The following is a 24,069-nucleotide window of genomic DNA, read 5'->3' on the forward strand; positions in this document are numbered from 1 at the left end:
AAGAGAAAATATATTCTTTCATGATGGTGAACCTCCGCACCTGGTTCTGCTACAAATGAAGACACTGAGCAAGTAAAGAAATAAAACAAAAGCAATCAGAGAGCATCAAATCTTCCAAGATAATTAAACTCTAATTAAGCATTCTGTTCTCACTTTGAACCATAGATCACAGAATTTAAACAATTTTCCAAGAGGATTTGACAGACACGTGTGGCAAAGTAAAAGCAACTTTCAATTGATTTTGTTTCACTCTGTAAGCGAGTTTATTGAATAATACATGGGATAAACAAATGCTAGAAATAACAGACCCTCCGAACAAAGCTAAACGTAATTTTTGTTTTAGATATTGCTGCTCTAGGTGGACCCTGGCCTTGGATCGATCCTTATTGGCTCATTGCAAAAGGTTGGTAAAGTTCTGCCACAGAAGCATTTTTTTCTTGCAAATATTTGCCACCTTCCTGGAATAGAGAAAAGGATGGACTGCTAAAGACCTACCATGGCTCTCAGGAAGGAAAATGGCTCAACCCCTCTTAAAATTACACATCCTGCTTTTCCTTTGGTTTGATACCGAAAACGTCTTTTGTAAAAATTCCAATTGTCTCAAGGAAGAAAGGGAAGAAAACAGTAAGAATGTGCAGTTAGCCCAGGTCAAAGCATGTTGCTTGGTGATATTCCCAGTGAAGTACCTCTGTCTGGGTGTTGTGCCAAACCAATCCTCCTTCCCAGCCACAGGAATGCTGCTCGTGTCCCACAGGGATCACCCGTGGGTGTGAGTCCAGCCCAATCTCCAGTGATGGATGCCTTTGGATAAAAGACGGGAGGGCGTTTTTTCTTGAGAATTTTCACTCTGAGGCTGTATCCAAACAGCAATCAGGTACCTCGATGCCATTCCAGCCCACACCAACAGCAACTGCTCCTCTCCTGGGACGGATCAGCCTCTGCCAGGACCTTCTTGACTTGGGCTGTGAGCTGCAGGGTCTGTACCAGAGCCAAGAGCTGGAGGCTGTGAGCAGTGATGGACCGAGCCAAGGGAGTTCCTGCAGCTCATCTCCACGCGGCAGGGCTGGGCAACTTCTTCCTTTTTGCGGACGGCCACGGTTGCAAGGTGCAGCAGCACCTGGAGAAAGCACAGACTTGGTTTTTTCCAATCCATCTCTTCATTTGGCTGAAGAGAGGATGTCATTTTGCTGGGGTTTTATGTGGACATCAGTCCCTCGCAGCCACTCTGCTTCCTTCTTGCTGCCTGTGTCCACAGATGTCCCAGCATCTGAATATATGGAATTCCTTTAGGCCTACCCTCAGTACATTTAAAAGATACATGAAAGTCTGGCCTGGTCTTCATTTTGGGTCAAATATACAAAGAAAAGGACAGGTTAGTCAGGGGCACCAAGGGGACACCAAAGCAGAGCTCCCCAGCAGCTCCAGCTGTGATCGGTCTCTCCAGCTCCTTATTTTCACAGCTGGCAGAGGAGCTGTAAATTTAATTTTGCTACCTTTTCCCTTCCTACACTGCGGAACGACATTTATGTGTTTCATTTATGCTAAATGTAGGTACACTGTCATTTTATTAAATGTGCCAAAAATAGAGAGCATACATCATCAATGTCTGGCTTTCAGCTGAGTCATTACGCGTTTATGGAGGAATAAGTATTTATGCAACTATTTATTTCAGTTCTATGGACAATATATTCCAAAAGGATGCATTGCCTTTAGCATAAAGAGTTTTCTGTATCATTTGGTCTGTATACAGTTTATCCCATTATGTAAAATTAAGCACTCTTTATTCAGTCAAAAAGATACAATAAATTACAGTAGCAAGTGAATTTCTCCTATTCACTTATCTTAGTCATTTTGTAATATCTTTTATCCAGTGATCTCAAAATGCAGACAGTATCTGCGTAGAAGCTATCATTTCACACAAGCATGATTTCATACACTAGTTATGAATGGCATGCCCACCTCCGCAGTAGAGTATGCTAGATATTTAAAGTTCACAGCAGAATACAAAAATATAGGACGGGAGGTTAGGGAAAGTCAATCTGGAATATTGAGAGGCAAATTCAGGCAGTTGCCAGAGCTTAAGTGTGTCTAGGGTGCAATTCTCTTAAGAAATAAAATAAAATAAATTTTTTAAAAAAGCATCTTAATGAGCACATCTAATTAGAGTCTCTTTTTTATGAGTCCTTTAAAATATAATTTATCCAATAGAACCAGAGGTCCTCTTCACACTATTTTATGCGGTCAGTACTGTGTTGTTTCTGAAGGTGGCAGGACTCTTACTACACGTTTATCCTGGGGACTCCTGCCTGCAGACGTGCCATTCCCATTTGTAAGATATGAAAAATCAAGTGGAAATCCCAGGCTGGACTGGAAATAGAGCCTCAGCCAAAAAAGGAGCCCACCTAGACATTTTCTCACCTGAGGATATAAAACTCTTCACTTAGGTTGTGACCTGTAGCAGAAGTGCACAGGCAGGATGAATCATCCTTATCCCCATTTTCTCAGCTCAGCTGCAATGAACTGGTGCAGAAGTACCTCGCTCCTTTTGGGAGGACGTGGCTTTCTGGGAGCTTCAAGGATGAGCTGCTGCAGTTGGGTGACTGTGACCTAATGTTGGGAAGCTGGAATAATTTAATTAAAACAAAACACAACAAAACCCAGGCAAACAAATGAACCATCAGAGCTGCCCCTGCATCACCAGGAGGGAGCAGCGTGTGGCTGTGCTGCACTGGGCCACCTCGGGCGCCTTTGGTGAGATGCGTCAGGAGCCGAAAGCAGAGGGTCAAGGCCCATTTACAGGCTTTGGTTTCTCAAATTGATATAAAAATCTGTGCAAACACAGTTGTTCACCAGCTGCATCTACCATCCCTCCTTTCCCTGTGCAAACCCCACTGGGTCAGCAGCAAACTGCAAATGATGGGCTCCTGCTGCTGCTCCCTCCGTCCTCTTCATATATGCACAAATAGTACCGGTCGTGTATAGGAAACCATTTTTTCCTATGCATTTATTGTTTGTACAAAAGGAACTTACAGTTCTCCAAAATGTTTACACTTCTATCATGTTTCTATAAGGTTTAGCAGTAAAGATCCCTTTTAGAATAACCCAAACGTTTCACTTTATTCCTATCGATATGCAAGCAAAGGAAGAGATAGAGCATGTGGGCTTGATAAGGAGGAAATGGTGGAAGGTGCCACAAGGCAGATAAAGAAAAAAAAAAATGGAGGTATTTATACATTATTAGCTATAAGCCCAGTCTAGCAGAGGATGAGAGAGCCGGGCTGGCAGCGCGGGTGGATCCCGGAGCCGGGTCCCTCTGCCATGGCAAGGCTGGCACCCGCTGGCCGAGGCTCAGATCGCACAAACCCACCTCCAGCATCCGCCGACCTGCCGAAACAAGAGCCGAACACACTCTAAGCTATTTGTGGTTATTTCTTTCTATATTTTTCTCGCATCCGTAGGGCTGGAAGACCAGGAATTAACTTCATCAGAGAGACCGTAATTTTTTTAGATGGCTTAGAGTAAGATGAATGCTTCACACTGTTTATTTCTAAGATCTCCAGAGTATTTCAAAGACAGATAGCTGGGAAAGTACTCACATACAAACCCAACCATTCTGAATGCCTCAACTACTTCCCTTTTTTAGGCTTGTCAAGAAACAGAACAACACATAGGCTAAATGCTAAAGAGAAAAACCACTACAATAAACTTTTTTCCTGGCAAGTTTATTTGCTGGCATTTGTAAATCCACTGAGAAAGTGTAGTGCAATCAATACAGCTGAGGCCCAAGTTCTAATTAGAGCCTTCTGTTTGAAAACAGCTTTTCTTTAAACACTGCTTGGCCAGTGGTAGTGATAGAATATCCCCTAAAAATACGAAAATGGTTCATTAGCGTTCATGGAAACAGAAGATCAATCTGCCCTTGTGAAAGTTAATGAATACAGAGAAATATCACATCATGACCCCGATCTCAATGCCTGAGGCAGCAGTATTATTATGCGCTCACCAAAATTGCTCAGCAACAGGACTCAGATACGACTCCTATTGCATTAATTTCATCTGTGTGATTATTTAAATTAATGACATTCTGGCTACAAGTCACAAACTTCAAGAGATGTTCATCTACTTAAATATTAATGATGCTTTTCTGCTGTAAGGTGTAAGAAGGAAAAGCAAACCCAAATACTGACAATTTTAAGCATAAGTATTAACAACAGTAGAAGCAAGAAAAATAAAGCTGTTTCGCTCAGACAAGTGCTGAAACAACCCACTTAAATCACTACCCTCCCTCAAGGAAGTAAAAATTTTTTTATTAAATCTTGGCCAAGAAAAATTATAAGATCTCCTTTATTAAAGAAACAAAACCCAAACCAAACAAAAAAACCCAAACGCAGTTTTTGAAGTATGATACTTTGAGGCCTTGAGTGACTTTTGGCAAGCCCTTATGTGACTCCATCTCCCTCTATAAAATAAAACATGAGAGGATGTCAGCCACCCCATTGCTCTCAGCAGCACAATGATTTACAGTACTTACATTGCCCTCTACGCTGTTTTAGATAATGGCATTTGCATTCTGTTACCTGTAATAGGAACATCTAAGACAAAGAAATGTAATTTGAAGTCTTGATATTATGATTTTTTTCCCCTAATGTACTTAATTCCAAGATTAGTCTTTTAAGATCGTTACCCACCGAGTTCTGCCGCAGTCTGGACCATCTCCATCTCCCCACTGTGCTATTACCAGTTTGCTGGTTCATATCTGCTCAAAAGACAGAGTAACTTTTTTTAGGGTGAGTTTGAAACGTGGGGTCGGCAGCTCTGGGCTTTCTCTTCCAATCCCTTCTTCTTTTACTCCCGAAACGTATTTTTCCATCTCCACTATCATGACTCCAGCTATGCAGGTTGGCCACAGGTCTTTTGTGGGATGGAAGGACCAGAGGGTTCGGCGTTTCTGTCCGGTCTTTGAGGAGCAGCCGTCTGAGCAATCGCACCATGCTACTGAGAGCTGCGTGAATGGGAGAGGTTACACGGAGCCAAAGACCTGCACCTTTGGATGACTTTGCAGAACACTCCTGTGCCTTTGAAAAAGTTCTCTCGGAAGAGATCTGTGGACATTTGAGAAAGAACGAGGTTGAATGATATAAAAGGCCGTGCTGGAATTTGATGAAAATTGAAACTAGTCCATAAAATTGTTACCATATTTTACATACAGGACAAGCTAAAAAAACCCCTTGTCCTGCTAATGCTAAGTCCTGCTAATGGGGAGGGCAGTCCTGCTAAAGTGTGTAGGGCAGAGACTGGAGAAAAAAAGTTCTCCAGGATTTGTCACACACCGATCCTTGAATCCCACGGTAGCCCTCAGCCCCACAGCTCTACAAACTGATTTGCAGCACATTTTCTGAAGTACATCTCTTCACACTGAGTGTAGCTCAGGGACCTGAAGGATTTCCACTCCAGTTCTGCATCTGTTTTCACCAGCATATCAAGTACCACCGGCACCCAAGTGGCACACATGATGGCATCATCATATCGGTGTTGTACACCAGTCTGCCCTACAGTCTGAACACCCCAGCTCCAAAGGCAGCGAAGACCTTCCCCTCGTCGTAAAGCCAGTAACTATATGAGTAGCAAACCCTCTCACTTTCTTCAGCTAATGACCTTGCTGATTCAGAAATGATGCCAAGATTAAGTGACTTAATCTGTTGGTACCACAAAATAAAACAGAGCAACTTCTTGATGTTGTGTCATACACAGTAATACAAAGCAAAGTTACTTTTAGGCATTTTTTTCCCATCCTTTGCAGACAGTTTCACTACAAAAAATAATATCAGAGGTAGTTCATTTCATGACCCTTCATTTAAAGGCCAAGCTTAGAGTTGCTTTTTTTGTCGTCTTTGTAACTGGACTGTTCAACCACAGATAGTCTTACTATATCAATCATTGCATGAGTGAAAGGTGAATAAAAGCATTTACTGAACTGTCATATCCATGATAAAACAACAGATGCTGTCAGCTCCAAAGGGAATACATTAGCAGAAGTAAACCTGGAAGATAAAGACCTATTAGTCGTAACATGCCTTTCAATCACTTATTTATGTTAGCATTTCAGTTTTGAAATAAACTGGACACAATCCTTATTCACAATAAATTAAGCTTATCTTTGCACTATGGTGTATTTTAAACAATGATGTCATATTGGTTTTTTTACCTTCAGAAACACATTTACCTTCACCACACTCATCAGTTTGCTTCCCTGAAAACCTCCCTCACTACCAGTTTTGTTGGACAACCCTTTTGGATGCAGAAACCCAACATCTTACACTTTCAAAGTGTTTTACTTCACAATTGATAATGTGTTTATTAAGCCGACACACAGATCCTAAGCCCAAACGAGTTAGAAAACATCTTACTGGAGTGACTGGTTACTTCAGGACACTGTAACGAACAGAACGGCTGAATTGACTTTAAAACATCTGCTGCATCTTTACTCCTGGAGATAAAGTCTGTTGAACAAAGAAAGGTGAAGACGTTACGCAGCGCACAGTGCAGTTCAAGAGCTGAACTACCCCAAGGTGTCAGCGCTGTCACGGGCTCCAGCCAAGACCTTGTGGGCCCTGCACAAAGCAGGAGAATTACTTCAGCTGTCTCAAAAGCTAAATGCTTCGCCATTCCCTTATGACACTTTGTTGTTTTGCAGCGTGCTGCCTCATGCTCTGCCTGTAATCTGCTACAACCCTTACATCCCTTCTGAAGGGCTGCTGTCTTGCTTCCCTTCCCTTTACGTATTTCGGGAGTCAATTAGCCTTGCTTAGAAGCACGCGTGTCTATTGAATTTCTTGAATTTGTCCTGATCATTTTGTATTCTAATCTTGCATTCCTCTGGCCTTCCTTCCCATTTTATAGATCTGCAGTTTTAATAAGCACACTCCCTACTGCTCCATCCAAGCGATTAACTAGGACTGGAACCAGACACAGAAGTGCACACAGCTCTGGGTATCCTCCTCCTCCTCCTCCAGCACCGACAGCATCTGCTAGTGCAGCTCACTGAAACTGCCAGGACAGCTTTGAAATCTACCTCCAGTCATCAGGTGGGTCATGGTCAACATCGTATCCTCCCAGTTTGCTTTGAAATTTCATACTTAGAATTAAAAGTCAACCTTAAGACTTTCGCTTTTTACTCAAATCATAAGACCGTTATGTCTGCCATGTGAGAAAATTAGCCTATGCTAACTCGTTCTCTACAAACATGAACAAGTGGAGCTCATTCTTTACAAATCTACTCCAGCCATTGCATTTTTTTTTTACTCTTCTTCCAGGTTATCTGCTGAAAAAGTGGCTGCTAACATCATACACACTCATCTAAGTGCAATTATCATTAGAATTGTATCCCATATTTTTTCAATTAAAAATATACAGAGACAATATTCCCCACTGGCACAATCAAACTAAGAACTAGTCCTTAAGGTTCTGAAGTGAGCAGGAATTACAGAGTTCGGGATGATCAGTCTGACTTGTAATCTGGCAGGGCATCCTTACCCAGAGCTTGTTAACAAAAAAATTTAACTACACCTGGCTAAGCCCAGTGCTTCGCTTGCATTCAGGATAATCACAGCTTTCTATCTACAGCTGTTATACATTTCTGGCCATTTGGCATAGCACACAGTAGTCAACCACGCTATTTTTGAAAAGTCTGTTTGCTGTCAAATTCTGATGCTGGTGCCAATCTATGAAAGTAGTGCCTAACATGGATGCTGTCACAAACCAGAAAAATCGGCTTTCTGCCACAAAATGGCTTGTGGCGTTGTGAGATTCCCATTGAATCCACTACTCTGCTTCGTTAGGACACCCAACGAGTGGTTGTGTGGCTTTAGACGTGGAGGAGGGACCCCCAGGAAGCAACTGTCCCCCTGCATCCTCCTTACCAGTGTCCTACTGGCTCCACAACAGCTCTGATCATGACATTGACAGTGACGACAAAAAGTGCTGTATCACAAATTAAGGGGGAATTTTTTTTTTTTTATTTTAAACATTTACAGAGATGGAAATAAATACAGGAAATAGAAGACAAAGGGTGCTTTTAAAAGAAATCAATCAAGTCTTCATTAGGCTTCAAATAGGAAAAAATTGTATCCAATAAGATGCTTAAAACTGGCCATCATTTCAAAGGTCAAGGATTAGGCTTAACAATAATGTAAATAACTGAAGATAAGCATTACAATAAACAAGGGTGACACAGCTGAACTCAGTGAACACACAGCTGTAAAAAACAAAAGGAACCACACTACAACAGGAAAGTCTCATATATTTACAACATACCTATCATACAAAAACATTTGGAAATATTTAGGGAGTGATTTCTTCTCTGTCCAGCTGTAGAGATATAAAAGAAACACTGGAGGGTTTGTTGGTTTTGTTCCCCTGTCTAATATCTACAGAATAGTTTTAACGTTTGGCAAAATTTAAAAAAAACCTTTGTATTGCAAGATTTTTTCATCCAACCTGAACTCTTCTGTGTTTCCATCCTTGCTTGTCATCAGCACTGTCATCCACTGGGGCAGTTTGTCAGAAGACAAAGAGTTAGTAAAGTTCTTTACAGTCCTTTATCGATGATCTGACCTGTACGCTGGAAAAGAGTCCGTGCGATGGAGCTTCCCTGGGCTAGAGACATCTTCACCCAGTCAGATGCAAAAAACAGAACAACACTCAGTCAGACAGAGGCACCTTATTCAGCATTTTGTAAAGGACTATGTGAACTACAGATTACTGCCTTTTAATTACACCTATCTCTGCTTAAATTGCTGCTCAATCTCAGAAACATCCACACTCAGATTTTCTTTCCCAGTTCCTTCAGAATAGAGAGTTATACAAAGAAAACTAACTTTTTAAGAGTTTTGACTTTGCATTTTAAAGGAAAAATGCACTGTAGCTCACAGTATTAGCATCAGTTCTTTTATATACATTGGAAAAGGGGAAGAAAGTCAATTCAGAAACCATAAATTCCAACCATAGTGAAAGGAAGTTTTTGCATAGAAGGTTTCAGATACATCTGTCATTCAGCGAGTGAAATGCTGCTTCATATATATGGAATAACACAACATGGTATAACAGTGCAGGGACAGGAGTTGGACTCGATGATGCTTGTGGGTCCCTCCCAACTCAGGACATTCTGTGATTCTACGATTCTATGACTTATTTCATATCTCTTTTCCCAGTAGTAATTGAAACATTTCAAAATTTTGGCAACCTAATCTAATTAGAGGTGCCCGGGATACCACTGAAGTAGTAGCCCTGACTGATGAATGAGACAAGGGCCTCAGTGTCTTTCCTAATTACAGTGCTGGCTGCATGGACAGCTTATTTTTCAAAGACTTTTACCCCATTCTCATGACAACAATCTCCTAGGAACCTTTTTTTTCCAGTTTAACAAGCAGGCTATTCTTCTAAATATACAAGTGGTTTGTACCCGTACAATCTATTTATCTTGTGTCAACCCAATGCTGAATTATTGTTTTAATAAAGGACTCGCTAGCAAGGCACAGTAAGCCCAATCTACCGATTGTGTCAGAGTGCTGCGAGCAGCCTTGTTCTCATGTGCCACAGGCTGCCACCAGCAGGTCATCTTCCCATGCCCTAATTTATTGAACAAATTCAAACAGGCATGTAAGTGCTGCTTTATTTTTAATTTCTCCTCTGAAACATTTGCCAGGCTTTGCTGGAGCTTTTTATGTGCTGCCTGCCCCCTCTAGTGTTGAAAAAAGGAAAAAGTATGATTTGCTGAAAAATTTGTTGAGGACCAGAATGGAATATCGTTATATATGTCAGGGCTGCCAGCAGTTGTAATTTTTAATCACAGCTTGTGATGTTCCATGTTCTGGAGGTGTTAACCTCTACAATCTCCTGCTTTATTAAAGAAAGTAAACTAAATTTCTGTCACTTATTACTCCTTGAGAAATTCCTAGTATCTGAGAGGAAGAAAAAAAAAAGAAACAAAGAAGAGACTCTAAAATTTTCCAAACCAGTATGTTTTAAAATATCTGCCTCGCGATTTCTGAATACTTGATGTTAGTAAATGATATCTCCATGGCAGCAGTAGAAACCCCTGCCAGCTCCTGAAGTTTTCTGCTAAACTAGATGATCTTTTGAGGTCCCTTCCAATCCCTAACTTTCTGTGAACGTTCTGTGAACGTTCTGTGAATTTTCTGTGATCTGTGGGGGGTTTTTGCAGCAGGATGAGGCACCAAGAGCAGGGCTTCCCCTTGGTGCAGCACACGGCAGCCCTGACCTTCTGGGATGACAGAGAAATAGCCCATGTCCTGATGGCCAAGCTGAGCTTCACCTTCTAATGCCCCCACAGGGAAGGGAATCTGCTTTAGTCCAGCTTTTTCATCCGAATGTTTAATCGAGCTCAACCTTTGTTCCGTACGTTGTGAGAATGAAATTATGGCAAGTTTTGGCTCCCTCCGCTCAATACTCCAGGCTGCCCCGCTTCTAATTGAGTGTTCAGTCTGTTTTCTGACTTTTCTGAGCAATGCCCTGATCCTGACTTCACAACTCATCAATACCAACTTCTGTACAAACACTTGGTCAATCCATGCAGCTTAGAGTGGAAGAGTGTGCTTTGAAATACAAATGAGCTTTTATTTAAAAAAAAAAAAAAACCACCTCTAAAAACACGCATGACTGCAAGATGCCAATTTTTGGACCAGCTCCTCAGAGGTACTAAGCACCTGCAGCTCCTCCGCCAGAGCTGCCTCTGGGGAAAGCAGCACAAAGCAACAACTGGGCACGTCAGGTGCTGCAGCTTCCACAGGAGACAAGCTCGGCGTTGAAACGCTGGGAAGCACACGGGCAGCACTTCTGCAAGTTCATGGCAGCTCTGCTGCAAAGCCTGTCAGCCATCCCCTCTGCAAGCGCCATCTCCCCATCCTCAGTAACCACTAGATGTCCCTTGGTGACCACGGAGAGACAAGTGGGTGCAGAGACCTCCCTGGGGAGCAGCACAAGGAGGTTTTCAGGCAGGAAGGGACCGAGCTTGGGCTGGCAAGAGAGAAGGGATTTAGAGAAGACATCTGCCCATCTTCAGGCCTCACCGCAATGCACGGTGGCAGCACCGCAGCGGTTCAAGCAACAGTTTTCTAGAACTACTTATCGTGGCCATTTCCTTTTATTTTCCCTAAATCAGCTGGTTTTGAGGATGCAGTTGTTTTGGTTGAATGTTGGCAAGTACACAAAACTAATAGTGAAGACTGCATCATTCTTAGTATGAGACAGATATGCAAAGGAGAGGGGAGTCAAATGGTTATAAGTCTGGCAAAAAATCAGGTGCCATTAAAAGAGTCTGGTAATAGAAAGGAATTGGCAACTTTGATAACTGGCCATCCTGTAAAAATGGCCAGAAAACCTGCCAAATGAAGGATTCCTCCCCAACGGGAAGGAGAGCACCTCACAATGACAACCCTTTTGGGCAGTTGTCCCTCTTAAGGTAGGATGTGCCCTTCTCTCCATCAGACAACCAGCTCGGACAGAATATCAGCCTTCAACGAGACGAACAGATACTGAAATGATTGAACGATGTCATGACCGGGTTTGTGCGCTGACCCTTTCCACCGCAGCCCCTTACCTTGCAGGGCGTAGAGCTGGCCGGTGCTGTGCTGCCGCGTGATGTGCTGCCAGTAGGCACTGCGGGGCAAGGGCACCATGGTGCTGAGGGACACGGCGCGCTCGCTCATTTTCATCTGAAGCTGCAAAGCAGTAAATTGGTGTGAAGGAGACAGTCTGCGAATCGCCCGAGCGCTGGCTGCAAGAACTTCCCATGAAATAGCCGGCATGGCCTCGCCCTCCCTCCATCTGCCCGCACGAGCAGCGATGACTGACTCCAGGGTTAGTTTGCATGGCATACGTGCTCGGGTTAGGATGCCGCCAAAGCTGCACACCAAAGCTCACCTTGGTGCTCGCCTGGGCTAGCACTGCTTCCCCCGAGGGGAGCTCGAGCTCAAGCAGCTGAAACAGAAACCGAGGATCAGTGGAAGATCAGAGAGTGCCACTATGCTCCCCCTTCAAAAAAGCCGTCAGAGGCTCTGCCCAGCTCCGCAACAACCTTCGCAAAGCTGAGCACACTGAGGACCTGACTGGAGATGTTTCACATGGGTGAGGATAAGTTGTTCTTGCTAGTTTTGAAGTATTTTCTCTTCATCTCGCACCTCCGACAGCCGAAAAGCATGCCAGCCGGGTGGCACAGGAGTTCAGCTCAGGAGATAGCTGCATCTTTCAGCTAAATTCCTCAAACGAACAGCACGTGCAGCTCCGTGGAGAGGAGAGCGCGTGGGCTACAGGGCATTGCTGCAAGCATCTCACACTTCCCCCTCCAGACAGGGCCTTCAGCTGCGTTTTCTTACACAGACACAGCCCCTTGTTAGTCACACTTAGCACAAAAATACATGAGAACTAAGACATTTCCTTCCATAAACTTAATAAGATGTATTTACAAGCTAATAAAAATAACTGGATTTTATCATCAGCTAACACAGTACCGCTAAAAATTCTCCTCTCAAAGGTGAGGAAAACACCAGTCCAAACATACCAAGACTGCACTTGACTTTTCTAATTTATAAAGATAGCTTTTTACAAAAGAGTAAGCTTCTATATTTTAGTTTCCCAAAATCTGAGGTAAAAGAACATTTTGCAAGAAGATCAGTACATTTTGGAGCAAAAACAGGCAAAGCACGCACCAAAAAGAGGTGAGTGCTGGCTGTATCCGAAGAGGCCCAATTTCCAAGCATTTAGAGGTGTCACCCAACTTCAAATTCCTCTCTGTACAGTGGACACTGTGCCTGTGATGTGACGGTGAACTAAACCAAAACCAAAAACTCTTGCTCTTACAACACCCACCTCCACGTCAGCTGGATGTGAATCACCGCCCTACGAAGGTTCCGCCTACATCGTATTTATTACGGCTCCTTCACTAAAGCCCCGACACCCTTTGCAGTGTCACCGCACACATCTCAGCACCATGGAAACAAACACAATGATGGATCTCTTACAGGGAACAAAAATCAGCAGAGCATTGGGAGGGTGGTATTTCCTAGCTGGAGACACTTTCTTTGGTGGTTCAATTTATTGGTGAGTAGGACAGCAAGATAAGGCAGTTTGAGCAATAGTTTGGATGTTACGAGGGGTAGAAAAAAGCAATAGGCTATCTTGGGAGAAAAAAACAGACATAGCTAGAGAAAGAGTAGGTAAAGACACAGAAAGAGGCCAGAAAGGGTGCCCCTCCTGAACTCCATCAGCAGGGGAAAACATTTAAAAAACCCACAGCTGGAGATAAGAATTAGTATGTTATGTCCTGAATACACCACGTTTCATCAAAACACCTCGGACTGCGAGCAAAGGCAGCTTTAATGATGATTGATTTCATTCTCGCCATTAACCTACTGTATCTCTGTGGCAACAGAAAGAGTAGGAATAACTTGCTGATGACTTGGCTTTACGCCGCAGAAGCAGCCAGCACCTCAAACAGGTCAAAACCAGGCAGGATTGATGTGCTGGGTCAGGCAAGAGCAAAGGCTGCGAGCAGAGCACCAGGCGGGACGTCTGACTCCACGTATCATTAATACAACAAATCATTTATAAACTGGAAGGCACATAATTCGTGGCCTCTTGTCCTCTTCTGCCCAGGGGAGAGGGAGAATGTAGAAACCTAAAAGGAGATCGGGATCCCCAGAGCAGCTCAAACACAGCTCCCTGCACAAGGATTTGCTTTCTTGGATCCCACCTTAACAAACTGGCAAAATCGCATTAAAAAACTAAAAAGTACTGCTAAACAACAACAATAAAACAAACAAACAAACAAACACACACCACCAAAAAAACACAAACAAAAAGCCAGACACACCACACAAAACCTCCCAAAAGATCCTAAAAAAACCAACCCCTGCACACCAACATTCTCTCGTTAGCTGTGTACAAGGCTAGAAAAGGAAAGACGAGTTGACTTAAGATTTGTTAGGCTTGGTTGGTTTCCTCATGCTAGACACTGCAATTTTCGAAGGTTTTGCAAAACAACTTGCACTAGATAAACCTTCATCTTGGGATCCCCAATTGGAGTAGATTGCACTCACTGTGGTTTTGAGGGGCATTTTCTTCCTAGTAAAGCAAATTCATGTAATCAAATAAAAATCTATTAGAATGAAAATTGCTTAAGTAACATTTGCTAAATTTATTACAACAAAACTAAATAATCGTAAACTAATAATAAAAACAAACAACTTCAGAAATGAAAGGGCACTAACACATTGCTTCCATTTTGCCTAGTATCCATTTTAAACTAATACTCAATATTCTTCTGTTATTTCAAAAGGCAGCAAGCACCATTTCACTCTTAATTGTGAATCTCTGTGGAAATGGGCAGAGATAATTAGCAAGCTCCAGCGTGGACAGATGCACTTGCACATGAGATGAATCTGGTGCAAAGTGCGCTCTTGAGTTGCTGAGAGGGGAAGAAGAGGCAGGGACGGCTGCTGATAAACTGGCCGATAATACCTTTCTATGAAGCATTGGGTTTTAGCTGCCAAAACTGGGAAGCTCGCCGTTATTGCTTTAGCAAGATGTCAAGTTGCAATGTCTTTTTTAAAGCAACCCGAATGGAGAGCAGGCATAAATGACAGCGGTCAAGTCACTGCACTGCTCCCGTCAGGTTTCGTGGCAGCCAAATACTCATGAAAATATAACTTGGATAGATATTTTCTTTCCATTGTCTGGCAATGCAAGAGTGAAACAGTTGAATGAGATGAGTTACCAAATGACCAGAATGGCTTCATGCATCGCTAAGCAAAGCCAGCTCTTTCTTCCCTTTAAAAGAGAAAAGAGAGAGAACTTTGAATTCGCTGAAAAGGAAAATAAATGAAACCGACTTGTGAAAGTGTCACAGACTCTGAGCTGTTGCTCAGACCTCACCAGAAAGCAATAGCACATTAAGAGAAAGTGTCAGGGTGAGGGTCCCAGCTGAGGAACCTCTACCGCACCAATTTTCCGCATGCATCTCAAGAGCCAGAGCCAGTTATAGTCACGAACTGAACAACATACTGCAATATAAAGAGAGTGGCTGCTAGGGAGGTGACAGACACATTATAGCCCACGTTCTCAACAGTACTTGGCAGCTTTATTTCACTCTATCAGCATCAACCATTCGATTCCTTTTTTTTTTCTTTGCATAAGATCCAGGAGCCCCCCGGTGGCTTAATACCACCTCAGTCCTGGATAATCCCACCACTGATGTAGCAGTGGCCAGACTTACAGGAGCAAATAGAAGACATTCAGCGTAGACTTAATTTCTCACATCAGTATCTCCTACTTTCTACATCTCTTTACCCTTTCTGTGAATAATAGCTTAAGCTTCACTAATAAGAAGATTCACACAGAGTAAATAATTCTTGGTGACAGAAACAATATAGACATCTAAAATGAATTCTTTGTTGAAGTGTTCAAAAGTAGAAGAAAAATACCAGGGAAATTAATCAATCTGAATCACGATGTACTTTACAAATATTTTGTAATCAGCAAAACAGGCCACTTGGGTTCTACACTGATATAATGATCCTCTGCCCAAACTTCTAAACTGTCTATCCTTGAACTCCAGAGAAGCCACCAAGTCTTACTGATTATTTTGGAATAAGGCAATGTTTCTATGACAGACTTGGAAAACTTGTATTCAGAGGCATATGGACCATCTGAAACAATTATATTCTACTACTATATTACAAGACTTTCAGTTCACCTGGAATATGTTCTTATCCCACACTTAGCACTCTAGGGACTATAAAATCAGATTTAGGGGTTGTGGTTGGACACAGTGTTCATGAAAAATGCTTTTAGAGGTTGTGCAGCTGCTCTCTATTGAAACCTATAGCAACTGTGCATCTGTTGAGTCTACTGGCACTTGTAAGATGGAAATTTTACAGCACAGCACCAGGCTTCATCTATTAAAGATGCTGTTTCATAAATGTAAAATATTAAATTGCCTGTAAGCCTGTTCACTATTGCTACTGAACTTATCTCTGTTTTTTGAAAACGAAGTTGTGTTCTCAACAGGTTCCTCAATCATTTCTGATGATGGTGGGCTACAAATGTCAACTAGTTATGCTGACTTAGCCTAGGTTAATTTTAATCTGTTTAATTTAGTTACTGTTGAGTACTTGTATTATCTACATCTGTCTCAACTTAGATAACAATATTTTTGAACAAATACTCCTTTTGCTAACTATAAAGTTTTTTGTTTTAAACAAGACTCAAAACCAGTAAAGTTGGTGTTAGATGATACTTCAATGGGAAAGGAAAAACTACCAGAACACCTGGCTGCAGAGTTCACCTGCTAGTTCAAACTTTTTTGAAAGAAAGCAAGCAAAGCGTCAAAGCTCTTCCTAAAGAAGAAGTTTTAGACACAAAAAGCACTTGCGGAAAACAGACATCCACTGAGAGATCAGACAAACACCTAGTCCTCCCCCACAGCTTAATCTGAACCATATGACTCTTTCCAAATCATCCTTGAGAGCGTAGGCATCAATTAGCAAACGGAAAACTGAGCATGAGCCACAACATTTTGCAAATAGATCGATGAAAAATGCTTCCAAACAAACTCATGATGCTGATTAATCAAAGGAACATAATGGGAACGTGCGCTGACAGGAGCTTATCATCTCTGTATTAATTCGCACTTATTGGTAGCTTTGCAAACACGAAAAACGAGGACCATAACTTTCCTTTTTTGTTTGGATTCTTGAAAAGCAGCCCCAGTTATATACACTGACCTAATTATTAAAACCAAGCAGAATTTACTAAAAGCAATAATAATCAAACTGCTTACTATCTGTGAATCAAAACTTCAACATCACATTGAAGAAACAGGTTGTTCAGTGGTGCCCAGTGCGAAATACCAAGCATAACGAGCAGCCGTACCATTGAATTTTTCACACTCTGCAACAAGCGCTCGTGTTGTTCTGCTATGGCCAAAGCAGCCGAGTGAACCTTCTGATAGATTGCTTCTCCATCTCTGGTCTGAAAGATGAATAGTCCTTCTCCTGTGTCACACATCCTGCCAAAGCAAGAACGGTTGGGATCCAAGTGTGAGATTTGAGTTTACAGATCACCCTGAACAAGCAAAACTTTGGCATGCTGATCTAAAAGCACTATTGCACAAGCAGTAAGAATACAGAGGCTGTTGAAATATGGAACAAGGTTGTCTAAAAGTCTTTATGGATGGATTTTGCCAGCCCTGGTCCAATCTATTTTTGCCCATATTTGTATCACTCGCACCAAACAGGGACTCGGCTAAGTACTCCTGATCTATCACAAGTGCTTAAGCTCTAGAGAGTTTATGCGCAAGACCCACATTTTTAATATTTAGACCCTATCTAGAATCTGTGCCAGGTAGGATTAATTTGTCTTCCCCTTTCAGACTTTTAACGCTGCCTGTAATGAGTTTTGCAGAGTTTCATCTTCCACTTGAAACAATAAATACATATCCTCAGCATCCCAATTGCAGTGTCCTATCACAAATAATGCATGATCAGCTAAATAAAAATGTATCCTTCACCACCACCCCCCACCCTGCGAGGACTAAATTCTGCAGTAATATGGAGGTTGGACATTTAAATGCCTCTTCTGTTTCCAGATAAATTATGTGTGACCTGTTTCTCTTTTACTATTGTAATTCTTTAATGTGCTTATCTAAAATAATGCATCCATATCCATATTTGATAGTTTAATTCAACAAACAAGTGCTCCAACTCCAGTCACACAAAGACTTTAGCTCATTAAGACTGAGCTGCAGGAAGCAATACAGAACAACATCTCTAAAACATGGAATTGCATTCAATTTTCTTATAAATCCATTTGACAAATAGACAGAAAACAGGAATATAATCAATGGCAAATGGGAATCCCTTCTCTTAGCTTGCTTTTGGGAAACAAATTTGCACTCACTGTTCTCAACTTCAAACTCCACTTCTCCCCATATAGAATCCATAACCCTGTGCTCAAAGGCCCACGTTGTACAAATTCTGAAATGATGTTCACCCCTTCTTCCCAGATCTGTCCATCCAGTTCTCTGGCTCGTATAATGCATTACTTAAGACCAACCCTATACAGAAATACCCAATGCTGTCAGCCTCCATCCTGCAGCCCCCTGGGATACGGCAGCTCTCCCATCCCCATCCTCAGGCACCTTTATTTGGCAACTGCTTCCATTCAAGCTGCGACCTGGGCTTAAGAGGGTGTTTTATTTGGTTTTATTTTTGTTTGTTTGTTTTTGCTGTTCTGTTTGGTTTTGGTTTGGGTGAGTTTGTTTGTTTTTAGTAGAGGGTACAGACCAGCCTCTGCCTGAAGACAAGCTCTGATATCTCCTCCAATAACCTTGGGAAGTGGGGTGGAGCACCCCCCAGCAACCCCCCGGAGAGCCCCCCAAGCCAGCGAACACACACCTACCTCCCCGCTTCAAACGTGAACCAAGACGGGTCCCGCCCGTAGCGTCGGAGGGCACTTAATGGCCAAGAGATGAGTTTTACTCTGGGATTCTGGATGTCCCATAGACAGATATTCTCAACTGTTATCTGCAAGGTACATTCCCCATGCACATCTAAATTAGGGGATGGCATCAAATACACATTGAATCTCTCTGGGAGAAAAACAAAAGGTTAGTCTAAAATCCCTGCCCATTAAATGTACAAGTCATTAAAGGAATTTTGTATTTTCCAACTCTATTACAAGATCTTATTTCCACTTCATAGGATGCAAAAAGAAAGACTCAATTCCATGGAATAACTCAGTAAACTCCATGTTTGGGGCAGTTAGAATGCTGCACTCGAAGGACATCAAACATTTGTCTGTGTATTCAGATACCAAAGAGAACTGCACCATCTTAATCCTGATATTTGCAAACAATTAATAAAATTGAGTGCATGAACAAATACATTGCAATTACTTTCGTGTATGTAATGAGTTAATTTGCATGGAAAAGTGACGTAGCCATGGGCTGAGGTTTTGCATGCAATTACTACTATTTATTATTTACTTTACAGTGTTGCCAAAGAGCCCCAGTCACAGACTGAAACTGTTGTACAGACATTGTACAAGAAAACACACAACAAAAGATAGTTCCCATCTCCAAGAGCAACTAACTTGTGCTGTTCCAAAATAATTCTTTTTACCTTACTTATTCTGTCTGGTAGCAACTGGAGGGAAGAAAAAAAAAAAGCCAAAAACACCCTCGAGCAAACTAAAAAAAGCCCACAAAAAACAGGAAGGAGGGCTTGGGAAAATGTTTTGCACCAATTTATTTCTGATATTCATATGCATAGTCCAAAAGACTTTAAAATAATGCAATTGATGATTTAAAAGGTCACCATTTATGTACCTACCATTCTGCTCCCTCTCTACTCCAGATGCCAACAAGTCAGGCTCTCCAAGGCTAATGTCATTAATTCGTGTTCCAAGACATTCCATCTGCAGCACCTTGCACCACTCATCTGCCTCAAGTTCTGTATAAATGCCCAGAAAATCTGTGTGTCGGTATAATACATTTATGATTTCACAATTAATGCTCTTATGTTTTCTCTTGTGCTTTGCCATTTTACCCACCTGATTCACAAGCAAAGGTTTTGGAGGTGGCATCATTAAAATAAATCCCAACAGCATGCTTCTTTGTGCTTTTTGGCAATCGTAATATATTCTTCACATTATTGAGCTCTGTGACCTGAAAAAGCACAATTCGGAGTCTTAGTTAGGAGCTTGAAAAGCTATATAGCCATTATTGACTGGAGAAGGAGAGAAAAGAATTATGTTGCAAAGGACAGAGAAAAGGAGAGAGAGTATGAACATGCCTGTGATTTTCTGAAAGCAATGCAGCCCTGACATGAACCACCTTACACAATCAACTCTAGACCCTGGATGATGAAGGAGCCACGTCCTCCAGTTCTCCCGTCTGTATGCGAGCTTCAGGGCAACACAAGCTGAACAGGAGTTTTGCAATGAGGCAGGTAGAATCAAAGCTCGCTCTGGTTTTAGAAATATTTATGTGAAGGACATGAGAAGGACCAACCTGACGCAGCAGAAGCAAAGAGAGGTGAAGATAAAAATCTAAAGGATTCGCCCATTTGGAGGAGCAAGGCCAGTTCCAGTACAGCTTTCATTTCATCATGGAGGACAAAACTGTAAGAAGGGCTGCTCTCTAAATAATGTTTTGATGGAAAGTTAAGGATTTGTTAGAATAGTCCACTTAAAAAATAAAAATACAAATAAAAATAAATCAAAGTTCTAGTTATTAAAAAGCTTTTTAGCTTTAAAGATTCACAGGCTTGGAAACACAGATTTCTGTTGCTTGGTTGCCAAAAAATGATTGGAAAAATAGCTTTCACACCAAAAAAATAAACATGAATCTGTTACCTTCTATACAGATAATTAATAAATACATAGTACAGTTGCTTCATATTTCTGACATCCAGTTTTCACTCTCACAACCATAAGTAACTCTCCTAAATTTGACTGAGGAGGAATTGTCCGTTATTTAAATTCCTTTAAAAGTACAGACTAACACCCAGACAGGGAACCAGGAAGTTACATTTAAATATGCACTATTAGGAAACATTTCACCAACTCTTTTACATGGCAGGGGTTGAAGAGAGGGAGAAAGGGAATTTAACAGGAACGTTCCCAAAGTTGTACAACCTAAAAACTTCATTACTTTGTTCTCGTTAGCCCTGTGGATTAGTCTCATTTCAAAATGCATCAACTCTAAACAAAGGAATGCAGCAATTGTCTTACATATAAGATTCAGGAAGCAGAAAGAGTTATCGGTGTTGCAAGGTCCAGCAACAAAACCCTTTCCTCTGGAGCATCTTCAGTTCACCAGCCCCACTGCATCTTTCTGGACCCCATCCTGAAGCACTTGCTTCTTGGAGTGCCTTTATTACCCAGCAGGGGAGGACAGACAACCAGAATCACATTTTCGAGCAAGACCCCTGAAAAGGTAACCTTACTGTGAATGGAAGGGACAAAGAGCAGCTGGTGGACAATGTCTCCCCAAAATAAAAATAAGCAACGCATCCAAAGTCCGGAAAAATCACTCGAGGTGCAGTAGCAGAAGGAAATAATGGAAGGAACACCCCATGGGGAACACACAAAACCTGCTTGCTTAGCTGCCAAATTTAAACTCAGGTTTTTATAGCCTCCAGGCTCAAGATTTTGAGAAGTGTCAAAACTGAGACTTCCTAACCGTGCTTAATTTTGCGTGAGTATTTTTTACTTTTCCAGGAAATCCTGACATCCCCCAGTGCTAACAAGACACCGACAAACTCATTGTTAAATACGGCAAATCTGTCATAAGCTATTCTCATCATGCTCAGCACATGACAGGTCAAGCACAAATTGCCAGCTGCCAAGTTCAAGTCTCATATATTTTCCTCATATGTCAAGCAGGGATTCAAATGCAAAAGGAAAAAAAGAGCTAGAGTTTTTCGTTCAGGACAGCAGCCAGCCTGACATTTATACTGAGCACATTTACATTTTCTGTAAATGAACGTACTAATGAAGTTTTGTACCTACGCATACAAAAGTTAGCAGAAACAGAATGTAGCCGTATATTTTGGTAATGAAACATCTAGCTATCTAGGATTTTTTTCCCCTAATGGAAAGCTTATTTCTTAAAATCAGGCTGGTCACACTCCTACCGCTGGATATCCCAGTAATTGTCCCCAGTGCGATGAACCCTGGGGATGCTGTGACAGGGCTCAGTGAGATCATGGGAGGTTTGTACAGGTCAGGGAGCAGCTTGCTGCCTTTCCCTGCTGGCTCGGGAGCCAAGAGCACTTCCAGCAGTTCGGAGGCTCAGAAGTACCATCTGGCCACCTGCTGCCCATGTCCCCGCCAGCCCCAGGTGACGGCGGCAGGAGGCGAAGGATGCTGGGCAGGGCTGGGAAAGCAAAAGCAACCAACCAACCCAAACGGTACCACTAACAGCCCTGCGTGCAGACCAAGTTATGCACCTCCGGGCCAGATGGGAGCCGATGTTCGTAACACTGCTGGGAACGTGAGGAGGACAAGATGAAAACATTTGCTTTGTCTGCCTACACTGAGAGAGAGACATTTCTGGTGCCTGTTTCTTTTAGTATGACCCCAGCCTTGTGAATCTCGTAAATATTGAGGATTTTTCCGGCACATTGCAAAGTCAAAAGTCACTTGGAGAAATAAGAATTTGTAAATCTTACCCTCATCACCCCCAGAACCCCTAAGACCACACTTTACACTGGAAGTTGTCATGTTTTATTCACATTAGGGCTGCAACTACCGTCCAGCCTCCCTGCATGAGCTCCTGCAGTCTCTGCATCCCTAGCAGAATATCCATCAACCATTTCCTCTCATTTCTGTACTACTAGAGACACCCTGTGCTTTCCAGTCTCCACACTCCAATCTCCAGATGGCCTCGCGCGCCGTTGCCTTTGTGTCATATCCACGTTGCAGCTCCAGGACTGCTTCATCTCCGAACCCAGCCACGGGGGCGGAGAGCTGCTCCTGCCAACACCTCAGGTACCTGCGGTCTCCATCCAGTCTAGGACTTCACATGGCCAGCAGTTGGTCATTTCAACGAGTTCTGAGAAGCACGAAGGTGGCCGGACGACTTGACCACATGAGAGCATAACTCGCAACTCCTGCGCTCCCCTTTAGAAACAACTAAATACAAATAAAGGCATGGACTTAACAGCATCATTGTTTTGGAGCTGAGAATAGCAGTAAGTTTTTCTTTCTTATCATAAATTCCTCTCAAAAGCCAGTTAGTTACTGCAGTAAAGTACTTCTTCGTAATCTCAAATTCAGAGTGATATATTCCAATAGAGATTTTAGAAGAATCAGCTCATACTTGAAATCCCAAAGTTCATCCTTCTGAACAGAAAAAATTGTTTTCATTTGAATATGCCTTCTCCTACGTTTGCTTTTTATTACTGCACTCCCTCTAAGCATACTGTTATGAAGACGACAATGCAGATTATGCAAGACATTATTTATCTCTTATCTTTTGCCTTCCCAGTATTCACAGTGGTCTATTTTGCTTTTCTGGATTATCAACCAGCAGTTAATTCATCTCTCTAAGTGAAAATTCTCACTCATTCAACATAAGAGTGGAGGACAAAGATGAAGCACCCGAGCGTGCCACTGCCCTGGGTGTTAGTGCAAGGACAACTGGGACTGGTGGGCTTTTCCCTGGGTCTGCGGGGGGGTGTACAGGGGAGGGAGGAAGAAAAAAGGGGTACAGAGGTGGGGTGAACATGAACAAATAATTATATGATTTTTTTTTTTGATGTGTTTATGAAGCTCTGCCGTAAGCCCCTTCCTCATCACGTTGCCTCTACCTCTGCGTGTTTTATGCTGGGAGCAGGGACAGGGCAGGGAGCCAGTACACATCAGGTGCTTCCAGGCATCACCTTGTGCCCTGTGTGAATGCAGAGTGGCTGCACTGCAAAGCACAGCAACCACGAACCAAAAAACACACTCCAAGAGCCCTGGCTCACAGCCTGGCCAAATAAAATTGCAGGCAATTTCACCCCTTGGGTGATATCTTGAAACACTGAAATCAATAGTATTGTGTCATTAATTTCACCAATTGTCAACCCCTTTGTAGCTCCTGTTTCAGCTCCGAACTGAGAAAAAAAAAAGGGTATTTATATTTGGAGAAATGCTAGCTACAACATTTGGCAGCTCCTGGGTTATTTGTGCTGGATTGGCTGCTTGAGAGCTCTTGGATAATGGCATTTCACAGAGCATGGTCTGAAAGTCTTCACACGCATCTGAAGATTTCCTGATGGCATTTGCTTCTGCCGAGCTGCACAAGCTGACACCAAAGCATCCCCCTTCGAAGTGCGACAGACAGGTAGCCCCCGATTCTGACCTCTGCCCCAGGGCCAAATGTCTACAGTCATATGCACATACTCTAGTCTCTTCCCAGATGGTTTCAGACTAAGTTTTTCTTCAGTACCAGACATAGCAGGCACAAGGAGCACCACAGATGGACAAAATCTGGCACTCTGAGAC

At 42.4% G+C, this 24,069-nt stretch overlaps 1 protein-coding gene across 5 annotated transcripts in view; it reads right to left on the reverse strand.

Moving 5' to 3' along the window:
* Nucleotides 1–8,029: 8,029 nt before the first annotated feature.
* DOK5 (docking protein 5) overlaps nucleotides 8,030–24,069 on the reverse strand; it is a 43,326-nt gene continuing 27,286 nt past the window's right edge. Inside the window, exons 3-9 of one of the 5 annotated variants that reach the window (XM_065645817.1) lie at nucleotides 19,627–19,741; nucleotides 19,407–19,526; nucleotides 18,475–18,664; nucleotides 16,948–17,083; nucleotides 11,941–11,997; nucleotides 11,618–11,738; nucleotides 8,030–8,665 (exon numbers count right to left, since the gene is read on the reverse strand). In XM_065645817.1, coding sequence (XP_065501889.1) covers nucleotides 8,598–8,665; nucleotides 11,618–11,738; nucleotides 11,941–11,997; nucleotides 16,948–17,083; nucleotides 18,475–18,664; nucleotides 19,407–19,526; nucleotides 19,627–19,741 — 807 coding nt within the window. In that variant the 3' untranslated portion in view covers nucleotides 8,030–8,597. Of the gene's footprint in view, nucleotides 8,666–11,617; nucleotides 11,739–11,940; nucleotides 11,998–16,947; nucleotides 17,084–18,474; nucleotides 18,665–19,406; nucleotides 19,548–19,626; nucleotides 19,742–24,069 lie in introns of all 5 variants that reach the window. The other 4 variants (XM_065645818.1, XM_065645816.1, XM_065645820.1 and 1 more) reach the window with 4 other exon arrangements.

This window comes from Caloenas nicobarica, chromosome 15 (assembly GCF_036013445.1).
Source record: "Caloenas nicobarica isolate bCalNic1 chromosome 15, bCalNic1.hap1, whole genome shotgun sequence".
Classification (NCBI taxonomy): Eukaryota; Metazoa; Chordata; class Aves; order Columbiformes; family Columbidae; genus Caloenas; species Caloenas nicobarica.